This window comes from Sceloporus occidentalis, unplaced genomic scaffold (assembly GCF_023333645.1).
Source record: "Sceloporus occidentalis isolate IW3139 unplaced genomic scaffold, rSceOcc1.0.p SCAF_2, whole genome shotgun sequence".
NCBI lineage: Eukaryota > Metazoa > Chordata > Lepidosauria > Squamata > Phrynosomatidae > Sceloporus > Sceloporus occidentalis.
In genome coordinates this window covers 241006328-241030198 of record NW_028316982.1, presented here as the reverse complement: position 1 = coordinate 241030198, position 23871 = coordinate 241006328, and the positions used below count along the sequence as shown (strand labels likewise).

The window sequence follows — 23871 nt, the reverse complement described above, 5'->3', positions numbered from 1 at the left end:
ATTGACTTTGCCAAAACCTGAACAAACAGTTGACTAAATTTTAGAATACTGGGCAAAATCCAGCATCATACTCGTAGCCAGCCATCTGTACCCAAATCATTCTTTATCTTCTTCCCATAGACTTTACTACTCAAAAACCAAGTCTATGGATTCTCAGCTCTCTGGGACAAGTTTTGGGATGAAATTTTGAGACTTCCCCCCCTCCCTTTCCCCATAAACAATCATTTTCTCTCTCTCTCTCTCTCAGTACTTCTTGATAAATGAGGTTTCTAGTTCTATAAAACTATTACTTTCTGTTAAAATAGATTCCTTTCCTTCTGACAGTACTTTATTCTATCCTTTTCTGGTTATCATTTTGGCAAGCAAGAAAAGAAAAAGTTTGTGAACAATATTGAAGATTTAGAGAAAAACCCTCAGCTTCCCTTACTAAAACAAACAAAAGGCCTAGGAAGAGAATCATCCCCACAGAGTTCATTTGGCTGGTTTCAGACTTGCCTCTAAGCACACCTTCAGAGAAGAGGCAGTAATGAATTGGTTGACTGCCTCAGAGCATGTCTCTGACCAAATAAATGAGATAGATAGACATAAAATATTTATCTCCATGAATGAAAGTGTATCTGATGGGTGGTGGGGGTGCTTTTGTAGTAGCAGGTTAAAAGGGCTCAGTCTGTTTTGGAAAAGAAAAACTGAAGGAGAGGTCAAACTAGGAGATAGAATTTGAGAAAAAGTAATTTCAGGATAGAGAAAGATAGGCGGGTTACAAACCGCCACTTGGGACGTCCACAGGACGTCCCATTTTAAAAAAGGGGTGTCTCTTCTAGACGCCCCTGGCTCTAATACGGACTCTGTCCGTACAATATGGCACCGGCCGTTCCACACAGCCGGCGCCATCTTTACGTATCGGACGCTGTGTGTCTGAACGTGTCATGGCGTCTGTGACGTCGCGAATGCGCCCCTGGCGCCTCGCGACGTCACAGAGGCGCCACAAGAAGAAGCTCCATTTTGGAGCTTCTTTTTCGGTCTGTGCGGGAGCCGTGTGGTGTGGCTGCTGCAGCTCCCGCACAGAGCAAACGGCGGTGGCAGCAGACCGCCTCAAAGCGGCGGTTTATAACCCACCATAGTTAACAATAAGTTTAAAAGATAGAAAATAAAGGGCAGGAGAGGACAGAATTAATTCAGAGGGTGGCTTCTCAAAAGGGAGCAGGTCCATTGCAGAAAGCTACCATTATAGATAACACATATTGAGAGTTCCATTGCCAAGGTTACTAGCAATTTCAGTGGCATCTTAGCTACAAGTAGGGTTGCCATAATTGTCTACTAAAAACCGGGACAAAATGTAGGGCAAAATTTAGACCAAAATATAGGACAATTGTAGGATAAAATTTAGCCCAAAATGTAGGGCATTTAAGAAAAATGGAGGACCTTGAATGTCCTTCATTTTTGGCTAAATTTTATCCTACAATTGTCCTATATTTTGGTCTAAATTTTGTCCTATATTTTGTCCCAGTTTTTAGTTGACAATTATGGCAACCCTGCAAGGCAGCCATTTCTGAATGATGTCTTTCCCATGCAGGAGCACAGTCATACAGAGAACCTTCTAGGATAGACTGTTCTGAAGCAAAGTGGGTTGTGTTGGTGGAGTTTGGAGTTTTGTCGCAAGACATGTTTGTTCAGGCTGTTTGTTAGATTTCTCTCGTAATAATTTCCAAGAGATTTCAAGACAGAAAGCAATGTCTGGTGAAATTTCAGAGGTAACTTGTATGTGGAAAATGCTAAAGCAGTTGATTTATTAGAGAGATAGACAGTCAGTTGCATTTACTGACATCACAAGTTCACTGCAATGAAGTTAACTGATGTAGCATTAATCAACCAAGACATTTAATTAATTTACAATATAATTCTGATTTTTAAAACTCTTCCAACTCAGATTCAAAATGAATTTCTATGCTTCTGAAATAATGAATTTAAATAATAATAATATTTTACTTCAGGAGCAATGAAGATGTTGGTAGAACACCAAAGGAAAATGTAGGAAAACTTTCCCCTCTGGATAAGATTGTACAAAGGTACAAGAGGAAGTAGAACCATTTAAATTTCTCTGAGGAACCTGTTCCCAAAATGACAGATGAGTAGGGTTCAGTTATAAGTCAGATTGCTCAAGAGCCTCTGCCTTCTTGCTCTGTCAATTTGGATGAGTCTGAAGAATATCTGAATTTATAGTCAAAGGACTCTGTTGAATTGTCAGACAGTGAGGATGGCTTTTGTGATTCTGATCTTAGAAGATCAGGAAAAAGGCAGCATCAGTGCTAAGAAAACAACTGCCTACAATTATAGAAGTTCAACTTCCAGAGATGTTCAGAGGGTTGATTACATAGGAGAGGGAGGACCCACTGCATTCTAAACATATGCTGTGTTTTTCTCACAGGTTTTTAAACTTAATTAATGAAAGAATTAGATATTCTATACATGGATGCTCCTACAGCTGCATTATATGAGATGCATTACTTTGTAGTGAAATCAATATATTAAAAAAACATGGAGAGATGAGAGTTAGGCAGTGCTCTGAGATATGAAAAAACAACAACTGCCTACCTGAAATCTTAGCATCAGCTTTCACAGATTCATTGGCTGGCTCAATGTCTGCACACGCACAATATTTTTTTGGACAAAGATGTGGGTAAAAAATCATTGCAACATACCTTGAATGGAGTTTACAAGGTCTTGCAATCTGTAGCAGATGTAACTAAAGACTTAGGTTCCTTCACTGCTGGGCCTATGGTTTTGACAACAGTGGAAAAACAGTATAAAAATGGTCTTTGTGGTAAAAGCATTGAGAGGAAGACCAAAAATCTACTGATTTAGCAAATCCTCAATTTAAAGGTTGGATAAAAAACCCTTCAGAGGAACATTTTCTCCTTTTTTTCTTGATAGAAGGAGCTTTGGTAGACAATGTGACTTCTGAAAACCCAAGTCACATTGAAAGAAAGCATGAATTAATTCCAGACAACAAAATCAACAGCAGCCTTGGCATGCCTCCTCTAATTCAGTTAGAGGTGAAAGACTGCAGTTCTGACAAAACTTCATCTTCAAGTGCGGAGAAGGCTACTGTATTATAGCCACTTATAGAAGAACAGTAGTTCAAGACTTGTTATAGAGGAATATAACATAATATTTTCGAGGAGGCTGTAATGTATGGTAGATGCCTTCCTTCCCCTGGGACAGAAAGAAATTTATGGTTGTGTGTCATGAAGTGGAAAACCTTCATGAAGTGCAGATTGGGCATCATAATTGGCTCCCCGAGATCAATGGTTCAAAGTTATTGATTTTATCATTTTTTGTCCTATGGAAATACAACTTAGGATTTTAGCCAGAGATGGCTCTCAAATTCCTGAACAAGTTTGTAAAGTACTATCAATTCAAGATGAAAATTTTACATGCCATCAAAGACAAACTGCAACAGTACAGTTGCTTTCTTTCACATTAATTTTAAAGAAGCTTATTTACAAATCCCTCTGGCACCAGTTTGCAGGAGGTATTTGTTTTCTTTTATTTGAATAACATTTGAAAGCAAGAATGAAAAATAAGATGGAAGGGATCTGATAGTAGCCATTCTGTGTCTTCAGGATCATGCTTTCATTTTCTACTGGTGAAAGAGTGATTTTCAGGTGAAAAATTGCTTGCTTCATTTATGGGGTAGAGATAGACGTGGAAAAAGCATGTCTTTTCTTCCACAGGAATGAAAGTAGAAAATTTGCAAGGCAGCAAAGAAGCTGATAATCTTGAAGTCAGTAGCATTAATGTTCTTAGTTCAAGTTTGGTAGTGGTTAGTGTCGGGAATCCACTTTGTACCATAATTGCATTTACATACATGCCAAATATAGATATATCTGCAGTTTTTGCAACCTGAAATTCTGTTAAAATGCCATTATCAGAGAGCCAGTGTCACCATAAATCAGAAATGACTTGTAAGCACACAACAAGTGAGACTTCCAAGAAGCCTGAAGAAGTCCTTGCAAAGATACTTTACAAAAGGGCATTCTGTTTGTGGAGGCAGAGAAAATGACAGAATACAGTGCACCCTTGACATCTGCTTGGGTTTGGTTCTAGGAATCCCCATGGATACCTAAATCTGTGGATGATGAAATCCAGTTAGATACAATGGCAAAAATAACATGGTGACCCCTTAGATAAAATGGTAAAATCAATGTTTGCTTTTGCGGATTCATATATTTTAAAAATAGTTTCAAGCCATGGATGGTTGAATTGGTGGATAGAGAATCCATGGATATGGAGGCTTGACGGTAGAAGCATAATAGGTTTATTGCTTATATATGTCATTCTGTTCAGGGAATATGACTTGTGGAAGAACATTGCCATAATTTGTTTTATTTTAAAATTTGCTTGGCTCTATAGAAAAAACCCAATGATATGTTTGCTTTAGGTTCACAATAGATCAGAAATGACTTGAAGGTAAAGAATGACAACAGTAGTCTTTCTCGCAGATTGTAAGGGGAAACCTTACTCAGATTCTGACAAACAGATACACTTTTGCAATATCAAGCAGGAAGGCTCAAGGTTGTTATGTCAGATGCAGAGAAGATTCTATAATAGACAGAACAGTGCACTTCTGAGGAAATGTGAACACCCAAGCAGACTAAATGTGCAAGCACAGGGTAATGCCAGGGATGTGGAATCTGACCCAAGGTCTGTGTATTCACTTGGAAGATTTGTTCATCCCCCCCCTCCCCCATTTGAACCCAATTTACTATTCCTTAGTTGGTGGCGTGGAAGCAAGTGGAAAACATTCTCTCAAGTCTCAGTATGCTGATGACACCCAAATATATTTCTCCACGTCCCGGTCAGACATCTCTCCCCTCAACCAGTGTCTTCAGGCAGTAATGGATTAGATGAGGGAAAACAAGCTCAAGTTGAATCCAGAAAAAATGGAGGTACTTACAATAGGGGCCCCCAAACCATGTATTGAGCTGCAACCTCCAGTTCTAGAGGGCTCACGCTCTCCTCAAAGGACTGTGTTCACAGTCTGAGGGTGCTTCTTGACCCGTCCCTTCAGATGAGGAATTAGGTGAATGCGACGGTCAAGTGCGCCTGTTATCAGCTTTGGCTGATATGCCAGCTGCACCCTTTCCTGGAACGGCGTGACCTCGAAACTGTAGTACATGCTCTGGTAACTTCAAGACTTGATTTTTACAATGCGCTATACATGGGTCTACCCTTGTGCCTAATCCGGAAACTCCAGTTGGTACAGAATATGACAGCCAGGTTGGTCACAGGAAGAGCAAGGAGTGATCATATAACACCAATATTGAAGTCACTCCACTGGCTGCCTATTAGTTTTCGGGCACAGAACAAGGTGTTGGTTATCACCTTTAAATCCCTACATATCTTGGGCCCAACCTATCTAAGGGCTCGCCTGCTTCCATACAGTCTGCCCCCTACACTCAGGTCCTCTGGGAGGAATTTACTACAGCCCTTAAAGACCGGATTGATGGCAACCTCCCAGAGGACATTTTCTGCAGCCACTCCCAGTTTATGGAATGGCCTGCCGGACAAGATCCATCAAATTGCCAATCTAGAGAGCTTCAAAAAAGCCACTAAGACGGATCTCTTCCGGCAGGCCTTCCCGGAATAAAATACTTGCCACGAATAACACTTCCCATCTATCGAACTCTGTCCATGGTTATTATTTCGATTATTTGGAGTTTAGCATGTCAGTTTTAATTTTATACTGCTTAATCTTGTTTTAAGGGGGGTACTATGTATATATGGATGTATTTTAGCTTGTTGTACGCTGCTTTGATTGCCTGGCAAAAAGCGGGATAGAAATAAAAAAAAAATTATTTTATGAAGAGAAAGCTAAGTTGCTAATAATGACACTGCAATGGCCATGGAGTCCATAGTTTCCCACTGTGCTGCAATTAGCCACAGTTCCACCTCTGCTTCTTCTGATGAGAAAAGATCTGCTTCACTGGGGTGCCATATTTACCTAGTTCCTTTGTGGTTGAAAGGATCTGCTTGGAACCTGAACATGTAGATTTATACCTAGGTTACTCTTCAGAAGTTATCGAGACAAAGTTGGTATCATGTAGTTCAACAACACAAAGAATTTATAACATAACCTGGAAAGCATTCATGAGTTGGCCTTGGAGAGCCGAGTAGAAAATGAGACATTGCAATACCCCCACATATTAAAAGATTACTTCTGAAAGTCAGTTCTCAGACCATAGATTTCCAACATGGGACTTATCTTTTGTTTTGAAAACATTAATGGGCAGACCATTTGAGTCCTTATCACAAGCTTCCTTAAGAATAGAGCCACTGAAAATATTATTTTTGGTGGCTTTTTAGGTTAGTGGAACTACCTATAAATGAGAACTTGACTAGACCCAACTTTTCTGCCTCTGTTTTATCTTTAACAGCTTGAGTCTTGAGTATCTGCTGACTTTCTGTCCTAATCTATCTTGCCCTTTGAAAAACAATGGCAGACTTTAGATGTGTTTAGAGTAGTCATTTTTTTCTGGGAAGAATTCAGTCTTTCAGACCCACTGAGGTTTTATAGCTATTGTTCAGTCCCCAAACAATAAGCAACTGGGCAACAGAAAACATGATTTCCAGCTGGATGAAGGCATGCATTCACCTATGTTATGAGTGCATGAGTGTTCCCAAACCAGTGCCAGTTTGGACACACACTGTTTGGACACACAGCACATAATTGGAGATTTGCAGAGCAGTAGGATGAAAGGAGCATTCAGCTTATATAAGGCATTGCAAAATGGACATAGCTCAGGTTGCTCAGGCAGCTTTTGGGTTATATATATATCAGTCAGTAGTGCAGAAATAGGTAGTCACACTCACCTGAAAGTAGAGGGCTCCAGCAAATAACATGATTTGTGGAGTGCTGCTCTGCACCATCAAAAGAATTACATGTTCGTACTCACTGTGAATAGTCATTATTAGGTGCACAGTAGAGCAGTGTAAATAATTTTCATGTCAGATGTGTGCAATGGGGGTAATTTCTCTTCACCATAATACTATATTACTATAAAGGTGAAGGCAAAGCTATATAACTAAACTGAGAGAAGAGAATGGGTAAATGGTTTATACAGTAAAAAATTCAAAACTCCTTCCTCTGAAGCAAGTGTGAGGGGAATAACCTATATAATTTGTAGATTGCACCTTTGCACATCCAATAATGATTATTCACGGTAGGTATAACCACAGCATTTAATCAAGACTGAAAGTGGAAGGTTTCATTCTCATCCTTGCACAGAAAAAAGAGGGGATTAATTTATATGAGATGTGGATGTAAGACTTGCTGCAGTTTATTCTTGTACTGATAGGCCACAGGTTTAAATCTCACAGTGTGTCTGTTGATTTCATACAAAATAAGCTAAAAATGTTTTACACAGCTGTGTATCCAGCCTTGTGTGTGTGTGTGTGTGTGTGTGTGTGTGTGAACGCGCACGCACTTGCGCTAGAATATGTTTATGCAAACCTTTGTATTAAAGCTATAATGTCTTTAAAATCAGAATGTTATTAACGTTCTGAATTTTTGTAGGATTATATTGGTTCAAAATGTTCCAAGGGGCATTATTATTTTTTTATGTCCTTAAGTATTTTGATACCAGCTCCAAATTTTTAAAAGTAACCAAATGTCCAGGTACAAACACACAGAAATAATGACAAAAAAGTGTATTTTGGAGAAGTGGAAGGATGTGTGTGCAACCTCATAATACTACCTTATAGAACTTACTATAAGCTCATAGAATTGTAAATGAAATGTAAAAACACAAAACATGTTTCAACATATCTTATGAAATAGGTCTTCTGTGTCGTTAATGTATTCAGCAGTTCAAGTACTATCGAATGTAAATGATGAGGTGATATTGATGAAAGGAAGGATTGAGGTCTCGGGGGGCGCTGATGACGGATTGAACAGAAGCGCCCTTGCAATGCACGTAACTCACGTCTGTCGTCTTCACTACTCAAAGCCGTAATGGAAGGTGGCAGTCTGAAATGAGTTGCCACGGCAAAGAGTATTATTTTTGAAATGCTTTCACACAAATCACTAGGCCCTGCATACAACTTAGTTTCATGCTTTAATGTCATCAGGAGGCACAAATTGGTGTGTCTAATTGTTTGCCACCTGCCAGCAAAATGAGCTGCCAGCTAGCCAGACGGGTTTGATTGTCCATCAGCCGTTCAATAGATTGAGAGTGACAACATCAAAAATCTCGCTTCAAACTCTGAAGCTTTGAGCAGCTTTTCAGAGACCTCTTCCCCACAAGTGCTTCTGGACAACTGAATTTTTCAATCAGTTTCAGTATATTGCTGCCTTCTGCCTCATCTGTCTTAAGGTAGCTGTAATTACATTATGAGCTATATAAACAGATTTCTCTGGCCCTAGAATATGGAGTCAAAGTTATGACTCATCTTAAAATTACAAGAATATAATATATAGATGTTTGCTGAAGGGCATGGTAAGTGTGAATATTGCCCTAGACTCACAACTGTTCTAGAGTGAAAATGGCAAATTATTCTGGTCTGTATCCTTTGATTTTTGCCCAAAATAGCCTACCCTAGAATTTTCTCCCTGTTTTGTGATATTACTCTATTTAAATCGGAGCTCATTTACAAATAAGTTTACACATGTATTTTTTGGCAGATTAACTCTTAAATTGTAAAAGGAGTATGATATCTAATCCTATATATGCTTCATCATAGGATAAAACAGTTTGAAAGCATTTTGTTGGTAAATGAATCCTTAAAAAGATAACACCAGTGTAGGTATAGTACAAACATAAAGTAGGCTATGATCTAGCAAAAAAACAAAACAAAACTTGTTTTTATTTTTTCTCTTGTCATCTGCCCTATTTATTTATTTATTTATTTATTTATTTATTTATTTATTTATTTGTAAGCCACCTTTCTCCGAGAAGGGACCCACTTCCCTACTCCCCAGTATTACAAATCCTGCGTTGAACTATTCTGAATTGAATAAGCAGGTTGATAGTTTAGCCTAAGGATTGTTCAACAGGGAACCCTGAAATAGATGAGTGTGTGTACTCTGGAAGCAAGTTATCTTCACCAGTTCCTCTATCACATCTTTAACATGTTGAACACACTCCAGAGAGTGATGAACAATGGGAAGAATTGTCGGGAAGCTGCTTCTAGTGTGATTGCTAGAATGTAGACACAGTAAATATTAATGTATTTGAAAATTTAATTGCTCCAGAGTTTGGTGCATGTTGTCTGAAATGTGCATTCACATCTTAAATGGGAACTTTATATGATGTAATTTTCACAGTGATAATATAAATACTTTTTAAAATTAGGTGTAACAAGGATCCCCTTGTTAAATGATGCTGAACTGACCACATTCTGCCAAAAAAAGTATACTATTTGACATATTAATCTCTCAAGAAAAATAATTAAATCCTTTGTACTAAAGATATTTGGGACTTGCATCTGGAATGAACAAGCAAATAATATATTTCTCTTAGGCATATATAGCAAATAGTGTTTTGAGCTCAGAAGAATTCCAGAAACAGTTTTAGGAGAAAATAAATGTTCTTTGTCTATCTAAATAAGGTATTTAATTGTGGTTATTACATATTGCGTCCCTTGCAAATACATGGATTAATCTTAAAATGTATTTTTGTGTTTTTTATATATACACGTACAAACATATATACATATGTACATCTATCTATCTATATTAAAAGGCTCAATTTAAATATTATTGAATCTTAAATCTGTTGTGTAAATTGTACTGTATTATGATTGAATTATATTTATCTTTTCAAACATAAACAGTAGGATTCTTTGCCTGATGCTAGAAGTTATATAGGTGTCATCTTTTTTACCCTCTCTGTAGCTGGCTTTGTCAAAATGCACTGTTCTGAAATCTTTCTTACTGACTTAAAAGTGCTATAATTGTTTTCTTTAAAGCAAATTAATTTCTCTTGTTAATAAGTGAAAACGAATAATCATTTCAGTGTGGATTTTTATTTAGAAGCCACCTAATACTATAATAATTTAAGATACTAGTGGCTATGCAGCTTAAAAATCAAACAGATGTTTGAAATTCTGGCAGCCTTATGACATCAAAGACCTAAGTTGAAAGACTGACAGGTCTTTAAAATTTGATAGTTCACTTCAAAAGATGACAGAAAGAAAATGTGAATCTAAAATATCATCTCCATCTATTTTGTTGGAATTTAAACTAGTTGCTTACCCAACAATGTTTATAACCTTAAAGCATACGTCTGTGATTGATTTTGTTGGAAGAGTACCATCCATTTTTTCTGTAATGATTTAGTTGACAAATCAGTGATGTTCCATATTGTAAATTCACAAAATCAGTGTGAAACTAGTAGATATCCTAAATTTATTATTATTAATGTTTAGATTATTGTGTTGACTATTTTAATATTCAGATTTTTGTGAGCCAAGATTTACCAGAAAATTTGTTTCAGAAAATTGAAAGGCATCTCTGCTAAACTCTGTTGCCATGGGAATGTCACACTACAGTTCATTGTAGATTTTAGAGATGTGTGTTATGTCAGTAATGGATTATTTTCATGTAGTACTTTTCATTCATGTGAACAATTTTAAGCATATGTCAGTATGCACTTAGTTGTAGTTATACAGACTTGGGCAGCTTGTTGTTGTTCATTGCCATCAAGTCAGCTTCTGGTGATCGCCAGAGGGTTCAGGAAGGGAGGGTGGACCACACTATGTGACAACCTATGTCACACCACTACTCCCCCAAAAAACTGCCTTTTGGCAGAAATAGGCTGTGGAGTTTGCCTGGGTACCTTTAAAAATAAGTGGGGCAAGGCTCAGTGGGAAGAGAAAGGAGAGGCCCCCATTTTTTAAAATTAAAATTCTTTTTAAATGTTCTTTAAAAACATCAAATCTTACCAAATTTTAACCACATGAAACTATGTACATGTACTGTATATACTCATGTATAAGTCTAGAAATTTACAGTCATCCCTCCATATTTGCGGATTTGATTATTCACGAATTTCATTAATATGTTCTCTCTCGGACTGTCTAGGTCCTCCAGTGCAACTCTGTGGTCAACTTTAACTAAAAGTTGCACTGAAAGACCATTTGTAGCTACTCCAGTGCCATTCTATGGTCAGTGTATGTTGGACATTGACCACAGAGTTGCACTGGAGGACCTAGAGATTCCTAGAGAGGTGTCCTCTCAGGTAAAAACAGTGTTTTTGTTATTTGCGGTTTTTCCATATTCATGGGGGTCTTGTTCCCCTAACCCTAGCGAATATGGAGGGACAACTGTAAGTTAAAAAATTGACCCAAAAAACCTGAGTCCTCTTATCCATGGGTCAATGTAAATACTGTACTTTAAATCACACACACACACACACACTATCATCCTCTGGTGAAAGGCAAGAGTTCAGTCTTCCCTGAAAGCACTTATCCCCCTTCCACCCAACCTTATGAGGGCAAATAGTGATGTTTAATGAAATTTTGTAAGTTCTTTGGCATTGTTTTCCTTTGTTTTGTTCTTTACATGTTTCATTTACATACCCCTAAGTTTTACCCTCAACTTATCCACAGATCATATTAAAATATATAATTTTAGCTCCCAAACCTGCCCTCGACTTATACAGGAGGTCGATTTATAGTTGAGTATATATGGTAAATACATTTAGGTTGTGCATTTAATATTGTAATTTAAAGGTATAATTTTAATTTTACTAGTTGTGGTATATTACAACTGTTACCATTACAGTTCATGATATTTAGGAGCCCTGATGGCGCAGTGGTTAAATGCCAGTACCGCAGCCACAAGGTTATGAGTTTCATCCCAGGAAGGGGTTCAGGGTTGACTCAGCCTTCCATCCTTTCGTAGGTCAGTAAAATGAGTACTCAGCTTGTTGGGCGCTATTAGCTTACAGACTGTAAAACACTTAGAAAGTGCTTAGTTCACTGATAAGTGGTATAGAACTATACAAGTTGTTGCTATCGATATATGGGAATTATGATTTAGCACACATTAGTACAAAAAACTAACAGTGTAAAAAACTAAGGATTCTATATGTTGTGTCATGGGAGGAGGTCAATGGAGGTGAAGGTGACACCATTACTTACTGCACCAGGTGATGCCAGCCCTAGTGACACCACTGGTGATCCTATAAATGAAGGGGCAGAGCTAGCAGCCTAGCTCCAGATAGCTGCTGCCAGGAGCATACGCTTAGCGTCACACGGAGTATCACAAATACTCAAGGAAGATTCAGAGCACAGAGCAGAAGGTGAGTTGGGAGCTGTGTTTGAGGGATTCTCCTTTACTTTTCACTGTTGTTTTTTAAAGGGCTTGTGGAGGGCTTTTGCTCAGAGGAAGTGAGTCAGAGACTTGCCATGGGAAGGTGCAAGCAGCCAATAGGTCTCTCTATAGCTATAGATCCAGTCTCTGGAGCTCAGTGACAGAGATTGGTGAACAGGCTTGGCCAACAAGGGTGTTTTATGTGGGTGTTTAAAGGGGGAGTTTTTTGGGAGAGAAGCCCAGAGTTCTGTTTCAGTGCCTACTTAAGACTTTTGAATACGGCAGTGAGGAAGCTAACTACAGTCACTTGCAACAGTTGTAGTATGTTTGTGTTCTTGCCTATGAATGTGGGTAACCTCACCTGCACCAAGTGCAATTTCGTAGCCCTGTTGGGAGAGAAGGTCCAGCAGCTGGAGGCCTGGGTATGTACAGTTCAGCATATTAGGGAACAAGAGGTTTTCCTGGACAGAACGGAACAGATTTTCCTGGATGGGGAACACACAGATGAAGTTTCTGGGAAGGAGATCACTTCACATACCCAGGAGGTAGACAGTTGGAAGAATGTGACACACAGAGGTAGGAAAACCAGGGATTGTTCTGTGAGCTTGCACCTACAAAATTGATTTGAAGCTCTCTCTCTCTTATCAGGGATGATGAGGAAGAGGAGCAGGGACCCTGGGAGTACTGCCACAGGGATGAGACCTCCAAGAAACCCTATTAATAGCTCTGCTCAGATCTTGTACATTTAAAGCTGTGGCTTGCTTGGCTGGGTCTATCCACCTGTCATTTGGTCTTTATTTTTTCCTACTGCTTTCAACTTATCAAGTATTACCTATTTTCTGATGAGTCATGTTGTCTTGTAATACATCCAAAGTACAGTAGTATCAGCCTTTGACTTTGTATTAGTTTCTCCTTGCTTATTTTTCTTATATTGTATGGATTCTTGATCGCCCTTGAAGTAGAGACTTCTTTTTGTATATATTTCTCTGTAAGACACTGTCCACATCACTAGCCATCAATGCCATGTACATTTGCCCCTTTGAACTCACGGGGGATCTGTTCCGGACCCACCCCCGCGAGTTCAAAATCTTGGGCCTATTCAAGCCCATAGGTGCGTGCATGCAGCTTGTGTGCTGTGAGTGCACGCCCCATTAAGATTAATATCAGTTGCCCTTCCACAGATTTTCAAGTCCGTGCATTTCAAGTCCACGGACTTGGAGGGACAACTATACATTCTATATTCACCACCACAACAGGTTTCTTTTCCCTGTTGGAAGAATCATGTGTAGCTAATTTAACAGTTCCATGTCTTCGCCTTCTGTTCAATTCTTTCATCTCCTTCAGTATGATTGAAGGGGGACATTATAAATATTTCAGCAGTGGCTGGGAGGGGCTAGAAGAGGAGAGAACATGATGTAAGTCACTGGATGGCTTTTTTCATTCTTATGGACTCGAGATCATGTCTATACAACTCGAAATGACTTTTCTTCATCAGTGACTTGGTGTATGGCTGGGAGTGTATATCTATCTGATGTGCCACCATTTCAATTACCTTTTCTGATTTTGTGCTCTTTTCTTTCTTTGCAGGAGTGTTGTAGTACCAGTGAAGAAACCTCCTCCTGGAAGCCTAGCGGTGACCACAGTAGGAACTTCCACAGCTGGAGGTGGAGTTCTACCAAGTAGTACACCTAATATATTTGCTGCTACAGGAGCTACACCAAAAAGTATGATTAATACAACAGGTATTGCCTTTAGATATTTTTGTGACTCTGGCCACTTTTTTATTGTTTTATTATTATTATTGGAATCTTTCCTGTGACTAAAGTCATGTAGTAAAGACCTAGAAACATCATTGCTCTGTAACCATAGGCATACAGAAGACTGGAGAGACATTTGTTCCTGCTGGAGCTGTTTTGATTAAGGAAGTGCCTTACATTTTATATTAGACACATTTTATCCTGCCAAAGCAACTAGTTGTAGCTGATACTGGTTTTGAGGGGAACACAATGGCACACAAAAATATTCAGTCTTAGAATGAGTAGCTTGATTTGGCTGCTTATGTGTAAGATGTATCAGCAATTCTTCCCTTTTCTAATTTTATATAAGGCTTGATGGGCTTAAATTGATGAGAGTAAAGATTCAATTTAAAAAATAAATAAGAGAGAAACTTAAAACACTTTTTTATTTTTTCTATTTAAAATGTTTATGAAAATAATTATTCTAAAATTTGTGGAGCATGGGCCCTTCAGATATTTAGTAATGGATGTTTTAATCAAGGATTGTTTAAGAGCCAGTGTAGTGTAATGGTTTGAGCATTGGACTACAACTCTGGCGATCAGGGTTCAATTCCCTGCTGAAGAATATAAATTCACTGGGTGAACTTGGGCAAGTTACACTCTCTCATCCTTAGAGGATGCCAGTGGCAAACCCCCTCTGAAGAAACTCACCAGTTGTTGCAGCAGAGTTTTAAGAAAACTCTGTGGTAAATAGCTGGGTTTTTTGCCCTGGGCTAAGGTCCCTTTTGGCCAGGATAAGTCCAGAACCACCAGATGAGCATATGGAATGTCCAATCATGTACTAGGGATAACGATCTGCATCATTCATACAGGATGACAGCAGGCTAGGGGGAACACAGGCCTTTTGCCCAGTGTGCACAGGCTCTTAGTGAAACTAGCCAACATGATTCATCCCATTATCTTATGAATTTCATTGTCAGCTCTTTTTACTGGCGGAAGATTTCTTTTATGAAGTCGAAGGCTTTCATGGCCAGCATCCATGCAAATGAAAACCACCCAGGGTAAGGGGTGTTTCTAGCAGACAATGCATTGTTAATTAAATAGACACCCTTGCCATTCAGCAACAGAATAATACATAGATTGACATGCAAATCACTTCCCCTCAACCAACAGTATATATACTCCACTCTCTTCCATGCCAGCATTCTCTGAAGATGCCAGCCACAGCTGCTGGCAAAACGTCAGGAAAAAAACTCTTCTAGAACACAGCCTCATAGTCCCCCCCAAACCATCAAAAACTAAAGATTTCTTTAAGTTGCGTTGTGTTGTGTGTTTTTTTTTAAATTGTTAATTGTTTTGTAAAAATAAAGTGAGATATTCAAGTGTTATATTTAGAAAATATATTTATTTACTGTGAAGTTGACACATTATTTTTCACACTGAATGCACTCTATTTTCGGAATAGGTGCAGTGGATTCAGGATCTTCTTCATCGTCTTCCTCATCTAGTTTTGTGAATGGTGCTACCAGCAAGAACCTCCCTGCTGTTCAGACTGTTGCACCAATGCCAGAGGATTCTGCTGAAAACATGAGGTATATTTTATATCTTAGTCGAAAAGTGGTGTATGCTCACTATAGGAATTTTTGCATTGTGTTCCACACTTTAGGCGAGCTATAATCTCATCTGCAAAACAGTCTATACTTTCATAAGTATAAAACCATAGTATTTATTTATTATTTTATTTATTTACTGTATTTATACCCCGCCCTTCAGCCCTAACAGCTCTCAGAGTGGCTTACAATTATTATTTTAAATAGATGGTTCCCTGCCCTCAGGCTTACAATCTAAAAAGATACGACACAAAAGGAGAAGGGAATGGTGGTGGGGAAGGGGATCAGTCCAGCAGTTCTTCTCTCCCTCTGAGGCCTGGACCAAGACAAATTGACTGGAGGGAGGGCTCTTCTTCTTAATTGAGGCCTGGCCCAATGGCGTTGGGCCTGTCTTTTCACTGCCTCCAGGCCAGAAGATGACATTTGGCAAGGAGGGAGGGTCTTCTTCTTCAGGCACGATGGCATTGGGCCTGTCCTTTCACTCCCTCCAGGCCATTTCACTTTTTCCCCTGTACAAATCATCCAGTAGCAAGTGGTTCTGCTCTAGAGTTTTCAGCTCATGTAGCATCAGCTGTGTCATAATATCATCAGGACTCAATCATCCTTGATCAATATATGACTTAGCAAGTACACCAATTTCTGTCCTCTTGTTCATGTTCTCCCGGACGAGGTCTCCGCTGGAGAGATGCTGGAGGGTGAAGTGCTTGGCGATGCGGGAGGACATAGTCCCTTTCCAGAGCCTGGGGGGCCCCTGATCACCACCCGGAGGAGTAGCATAGCCCCAGACCTCATGGCCCCAGCTTCCTTTCAGCCTCCTCCTCTCCTGCAACCAAAGGCCCACCTAATTTAGTTAGAATAGACTGATCAGGAAGAAAATAGTAGGCTCAGTTTCACTTAGATAAGACCTGCTAATTTTTTTTTTTTAAGATATTCAGCTATGGGCATAATAGTAAAATAGAAAACCTTGGAAATAAGCATGAACTTTAGTCCTTTCTCATACAGTTTACTACTTTGTATTATGTGTAATTTTTTGTCATTTTAAAATTATTATTATTAAAATATGTCACAACAATAAAGCCAAATAAAGCAATTCATCTCACAACTTTGAATTACATTGAGGGTTTCCCTCTTAGGTCAGTCAGTCAGTCAGTCAACCTTTATTAGGCATAGAAAAAACAACATGCATTTACAATAAAACTTCAGAATCGTTATTAAAATTTAAACCATAATCTTGTTGCCTCCTCCAGAAAATTGGCCATTAACCTGGTAATATGTGAGTTCTGATCTTCCAATAGTTATTCCACTGATAACTCATTCAAAGAGATATTCATTTACAATAACCTTCTTAACAATTTTTCCCTCGGAATTATATACAATGGAAAAGCAATACAATATGATGGAGAACATCTGGAGCTTGATCACAGTGACATACACAATTCAAAAACGGGGTTTGCAGATATCTACCCCTGGTCACATTTGAGGGGTGTACATTCAGTCTTGCAAACAAAAAGGCCTTCCTTGACACCAGCAGTGAAAGGGTTTGAAAATAGTTCGGTATCCTACCCTGCAAGGGGGGGGGGATACCAAGCATCGCTGGAGAACACACTCTGAGAGGAGTTGGAAATGTCAATTGATGTTCTCTCTCTGCAAGACAGACCCTAATAGATTTAAGACACTCCTTAAGACACTTCTGTTCAATGTAAGTGATCATTTAAAAGTCCAGTGCTGCCTTTGTGTAAATCTAGTAAATCTACTAAATTTTACTTTGTGTAAAATGTCCAACTAAAGGTTCAGATGAGATGGAGGTTGCCTTCTCTTGTTTCTGTCTTTGTGTAATTTTAATTAATTTTAAAGAACAAATTTAGGGGGGAAATCTAATTTATTAATAAATTTGAAGTAAATCAGATATTGAGAAATGTACAATAGGCCCTTCTTATCCATGGGAGTTCCATTCTGCACCCCCTGTGGATGAAAAAAAGCTGTGGGACCTCATGCCTCAAAGTTTCCAATGGCCTTGTGCATGCATGCAGCCGCTCTGCTATAGCCACATGCACCTACGGCCATTAAAACCAATGGGGCTTGCCATTAATCTAACATGTTTGGTATTAACATAACCATTCAATCCAAGTTTATTGGTACAGATGATGATGTGTATATGGGGCTTGTCATCTGTGGATGCTTAAATCTGCAGATGACAAGCCCATTGTTGGGGAGTTTGAACTGTGTGACAAATGGGAGTACCTCCATTTATCAGGGCCTTATTCCCTTTAGGAGGGGGTAATACTTGGAGTGACGACATCACTAGTGGTGTAGGGCAACCAGCCAGTCCGAAGGCAGTTAGAAAAGAATCTGACATAATATAAGATGTTTTAAAAGATATTTAAGTGTACATGTTACAATAAGAGATGAATTTCTTATTCATATTTAATCTTGTTCAAAGAAAACAGAAAAAGTAGACAGTTATGGAACCCTGGTGGCGCAGTGATTAAATGCCTCTACTGCAGCCACTAATCCACCAACCACAAGGTTGTCAGTTCAATACCAGCCAAGGGCTCCAGGGCTCCAGATCAACTCAGCCTGGTATCCTTTCCCAGGTCACTAAAATGCATACCCAGTGTGTTGGGGGCAATTAGCTTACATTTTGTAAACCGCTTAGTACATCAGTAAGCGGTATAGAAATCTACTTGCTATTGCTATGATTTGTGAGGCAGGTAGTCAGCTTCCTCTGAGATATAATACTCTCTATAAAATTCTGTTCTCTACAAAATGGTCTTGTGGATCCTGACTGACCTTCGGAATTGATAAAGCCTATCCATTGCACTCTCATTATCTGTAAGAAAATGTGAATGGATTGTATATGCCTAATTTGCTCCATCCTCTACTTTTTTAAAAAAGGAAAAGGGGCCATTTTTTCACTATGGGTGAAATTTATATTACTGACTTATTGCCAGTCAGTTTGCAGTTTCTTCTGGCAAATGTGTATAGGATTTCAGTCTCAAAATGCTAATAAGTAGAAGTCTTTGCTTGGCGTTGCAAAATCCGTGTATGCTCAAGTCCCATTAAATACAATGGCATATCAAAATGGTGTCCCTTATATAAAATGGGAAAATCAAGGTTTGATACTTGAAATTAATACTTTTTTGAATATTTTCAAGCCGTGGATGCTTGAATCTGTGTGTAAATAAATTTGTGTATAAGAAGGGCCAACTATATTGTTTTCTGTAAAATATATTAAGAGATTTACCTCTTTCTATGTTCTCTGTATTGCAGGGCTTCATTTAGTTCAAACAACAAACTAATCAGTTACTAACTCACAAATGCTGAAAGCTTTTTGCATTTCTCTAGAGATACAGTAAATCCATTGTGCAATATTGTGTGGGTAGGAAATCTCTTCCTTATGAGATGAGTTGCTGATTATCTATCTATCTATCTATCTATCTATCTATCTATCTATCTATATCTATCCATTGTTACTATCACATCTTTGTTAAGAGGTATAAAACTTTAAAACATGTTGTGATACATTGGGGTCATCACAATTTTTTATGTCCTTTCTTCATGGTGTTTTTTGGCACTTCTGGTGAAAATTGATTTTGGAAAAACAACACAATAAAAATAATAATAGTAATTGTTGATTTTACATATGGGTTTTTAATCCATCTCTATGAAAAAGAAAAAGAAGTCTTCCAAAAATTTTAGTGAATCAAAGCTTTATCTCGGTTCATTTAGCTGGGCATTTCATTTATTTATTTGGGTTTCTCTTATAATATCTGAGAATTCTTGGATGAGGGTATTTTTAGGGTACATGTGTCAGAATAATTTTTTGAGCTGTAGTTTTAAAAGATACACCTTTAAGGCTGACTATTTTGTAAGTCACATCCACTAAGTAAGCCAGTGGTGAATTTATGCAAGCATTAAAATAATATAACACTAGTATTAAACGGAATGTGTTCACACAGTATATTTTCCTTGTCTGGTGTGGCAGTTCAGTAGTGTGGCAGAGAAGTAATTTGAGCCTCTTTTGTTTTGCCATACAAACAAGCTAATTTAATCATATAAACGTACAGCCCTATTGAAGCCAGTTCTTGAAAAAAGTAGTGTGGCTTGGTGCTGTGCTACATATGTACCCTCATCTCAACAGTTTTTTTTAAAAAAATTATTTGATTTTTAAAATATAAATGTCAAACAAAAAAGAAAGAATAGTAAAGATGGGATAAAGTAAAAGGAAGAAAGAAAGGATGGAGAGAAATGCATATAATCATAGAATTGTAGACTTGGAAAAGACCCCAAGGGCCATCCAGTCCAAGCCCCCTGCCATGCAGGAAATCTCAATCAAAGCATCCCTGACCCATGGCCATCCAGCCTCTGTTTAAAGACCCCTAAGGAAGGAGACTCTACTACACTCCGAAGGAGTTGTGTTCCACTGTCGAACAGCCCTTACTGTCAGGAAGTTCCCCCTAATGTTGAGGTGGAATCTCTTTTCCTGTAGCTTGCATCCATTGTTCTTGGTCCTGTTCTCTGGAGCAGCAGAAAACAAGCTTGCTCCCTCCTCAATATGACATCACTTGAAATATTTAAACAGGGCTATCATATCACCTCTTAACCTTCTTTTCTCCAGGCTAAACATCCCCAGCTCCCTAAGTCGCTCCTCATAGGACACGGTTTCCAGACACTTCACCATTTTAGTCACCTTCCTTTGGACACGCTCCAGTTTCTCAATGTCCTTTTTGAATTGTGGTGCCCAGAACTGGACACAATATTCCAGGTGGGGCCTGACCAAAGCATAATATAGTGGCACTATTACTTCTTTTGATCTAGACACTATACTTTTATTGATGCAGCCAAAAATTGCATTGGCCTTTTTAGCTGCTGCATCACACTGTTGACTCATGTTCAACTTGTGGTCTACTTGGACTCCTAGATCCCTTTCACATGTAGTCTCGTTCAGCCAGGTGTCCCCAATCCTGTATCTGTGCATTTCATTTTTCCACCCTAAGCACAGTACCTAACATTTCTCCGTTTTGAATTTCATTTTGTTAGCTTTGGCCCAGCTTTTTAGTCTATTCAGCTCATTTTGAATTTTGATCCTGCCCTCTGGAATATTAGCTATTCCTCCTAATTTGGTGTCATCTGCAAATTTGATGAGTATGCCCCCAATTATGTCATCCAAGTAATTGATAAAGATGTTGAATAACACTGGGCCCAGGACAGAGCCCTGTGGGACCCCACTGGTCACTTCTCTCCAGAATGAAAAGGAACCATTGTTGAGCACCCTTTAGGTTCAGCCAGTCAACCAATTACAAATCCATGTAACAGTTACCTTGTCTAGCCCACATTTTACAAGCTTGTTTGCAAGAATGTCATGGGAAACTTTGTCAAAGGCATTACTGAAATCAAGATATATTATATCCACAGCATTCCCTTCATCTACCAAGCTGGTAATTTTATCAAAGAAAGAGATCAGGTTTGTCTGGCATGACTTGTTTCTCCGAAACCCATGTTGACTTTTTGTGATTATGGCATTGCTTTCTAGATGTTCACAGACCCTCTGTTTAATTATCTGCTCTAGAATCTTTCTTAGTATTGATGTCAGACTAACTGGACAATAATTGTTGGGATCCTCTTTTTTCCACCTTTTGAAGATGGGGACAACGTTTGCCCTCCTCCAGTCTGCTGGGACTTCTCCTGTTCTCCAGGAGTTCTCAAATATTATTACCAATGACTCCCATATTATATTTGCGAGTTCTTTTAATACTCTTGGATATTCCCCAGGAGAACATGGTCACTTCCACCTAATGATCCCACCACTTGCACCCCATTAACCAAGTCATCCTTGTTGGTTAGGATCAGATCTAAAATAGCTGACCCCCTTGTTGCCTCTTCCACCTTTTGGACAATGAAATTGTCTAAAGGCAAGTGAGGAATTTGCTAGACCTTGAGGATTTGGCTGAGTTTGAATTCCAGCAAATATCAGGATAGTTGAAGTCACCCATCACTACTACATCTCTCCTTTCTGAGTGTGTAGCCATCTGTTCTAGAAAGGCATCATCCAATTCCTCCATCTGACTGGGAGTCTGAGGTGGACTCCCACCCATAACATCCCTGTTGTTTCTCTCCCCTTTAATTTTTATCCAGATGCTCTCCACCTGGCTGGCAGTATTGATGTCCTGGATCTCTTCACTGGTGTAAATATCTCTGACATATAGTGCTATTCCTCCTCTTTTCCTGTTTGGCCTATTTCTCTTAAAAAGATTATACCCGTCTATTTCTACATTCCACTTATGAGATTCATCCCACCAGGTTTCAGTGAGGCCTAATATATCATATTTGCTTTGTTGTACAATCAGCCCTTCTTAAACACAGATTTTTTATACATGGATTCAAGCATACACAGTTTGAAAATGTTAAAAAAAAGTATAAATTTCAAATAGCAAACCTTAATTTTCCATTTTTTATAAGGTACACCATTTTGCTATGTCATTATAGTTAATGCGACTTGAGCATACACGGATTTTGTTATCCCCGGGGGATCTTGGAACCAAACCCCAGCGTATAGCAGGGGTCCACTGTACTAGGAGTTTGAGTTCATCTTGCTTATTTCCCTTGCACTGTGCAGTAGTGTAGAGACATCGCAGACCATGGGTCCCCTTTACTTGCTGCCTGTGCAAATTTTTTTGCCTCCCAGTGTTGGGTCCTTGCACTGTTTTGTCTTGTTTCATCTATGGCAATTTGACTGTTTTCTTTTGCCTTCCTTAATATTTTCTCCGTCCCCCACGAAACTCAGTTTAAAGCTGTCCTGGTCAAATTCTTGAGACTGTTGGCAAAAACATTTCTTCCAACTGGTGTGAGATGCAACCCATCCATTGCCAGAAGCCCCCCCCCCTCCCATGGAACCTCAGTCTATGATTGAAGAATCCAAATTGTTCTCGGCGGCACCATCTGCAGAACCAGTTGTTCACATCTGCTATTTTCCTCTCCCTACCTGGACCGTGCCCTTCAACTGGCAGAAGAGACGAGATGACAACCTGTACATCCATTCCTTTCAGCTTCCTACCAGGCGCCTCGTAATCCCTTTTGATGTTCTGCAGGCTGTGTCTTGCAGTATCATTGGTTCCCATGTGGACCAAAAGGAAGGGGTATTGGTCAGTAGGTTTGACCAGTCTTGTCAGCCTCTCTGTCAAATCATGGATCTTTGCCGTGTGGAGACAACACACCTCTCGAGACATCTTGTCAGGCCTACAAATCACTGCTTCTCTACCCTCAGCAAGGAGTCTCCCACCACAACCACACACCTCCTCTGAGGCTTAGCAGCAGCTGTTCCCTCTGGTGGACCTCTCAGCCCCCCCTGCTCTGTCCCTGAAGTCTGTCCATGCAGCTTTTCTTCATCCTTCTTGATAAAGGAAAGAGCTTCAAATCGATTCTCTAGCTGCAAGCTCCCAGAATAATCCCTTCTTGGCCTACTTCTCTGTGTGACATTCCTCCAGCTGTCTGTCTCCTGTGTATGTGAAGTGACTTCTTCTGCCCCAGCAACTTCCTCTGTGTGGTACTCGTCCAAGATCGTTAGTTCCGTTCTGCCCAGGAAATCCTCTTCCTCTCTAATATGCTGAAGTGTAGCTACTCTGGACTCCAGCTGCTGTACTTTCTCTTCCAAGAGTGCTATCAACTTGCACTTGGTGCATGTGAAGTTCTCTACTTCTGTAGGCAAGAAGACAAACATCCCACAAGTGTTGCATGTGACTGCAGCAGTTCCCTCAATGTCCATACTGCGAAGTCTTTAGTTATCACTGAAACAGGACTCTGGGCTTCCTCCTCAAAAAACCCATTATTAGAACCTTCTAAAGCCTGCTGTGACGCTTTTAATGACTTTTTTGAGGATAAAATATCTCAGCTAAGGGCTGATCTGCATGCGGACACTGTAAAAGATTCTGTAAGAGAGGTGTCCAGTGACTCCATGGACTTATTTATTCTGGATCACTTTGAGTGTGTAAATACCGATGAAGTGGACAAACTACTTGGAAGCATAAAGAGGATGACGTGCCCTCTCAAGCCTTGCCCATTGTGGTTGACCGTTCAGGGGGGATGTGATCAAAACGTTGTTACATCTTATAATTAACACATCCCTTAAAGAGGGAATTTTTCCATCAGAATTAAAACAAGCAATAGTCAAAGCGCTATTAAAGAAACCCTCTTTAGATCCCCTGATAAGAAA

General features: G+C 39.3%; 1 protein-coding gene across 4 annotated transcripts in view; it reads left to right on the top strand.

Moving 5' to 3' along the window:
- Nucleotides 1-23871, top strand: part of NBEA (neurobeachin) — a 559686-nt gene that overhangs the window by 186370 nt on the left and 349445 nt on the right. For 3 of the 4 annotated variants that reach the window (XM_089512505.1, XM_089512504.1, XM_089512507.1), the window contains 2 exons: nt 13904-14058; nt 15518-15644. In XM_089512505.1, the coding sequence (XP_089368631.1) occupies nt 13904-14058; nt 15518-15644 (282 nt within the window). The remainder of the gene's footprint in view (nt 1-13903; nt 14059-15517; nt 15645-23871) is intronic. The other variant, XM_089512506.1, reaches the window with a different exon arrangement.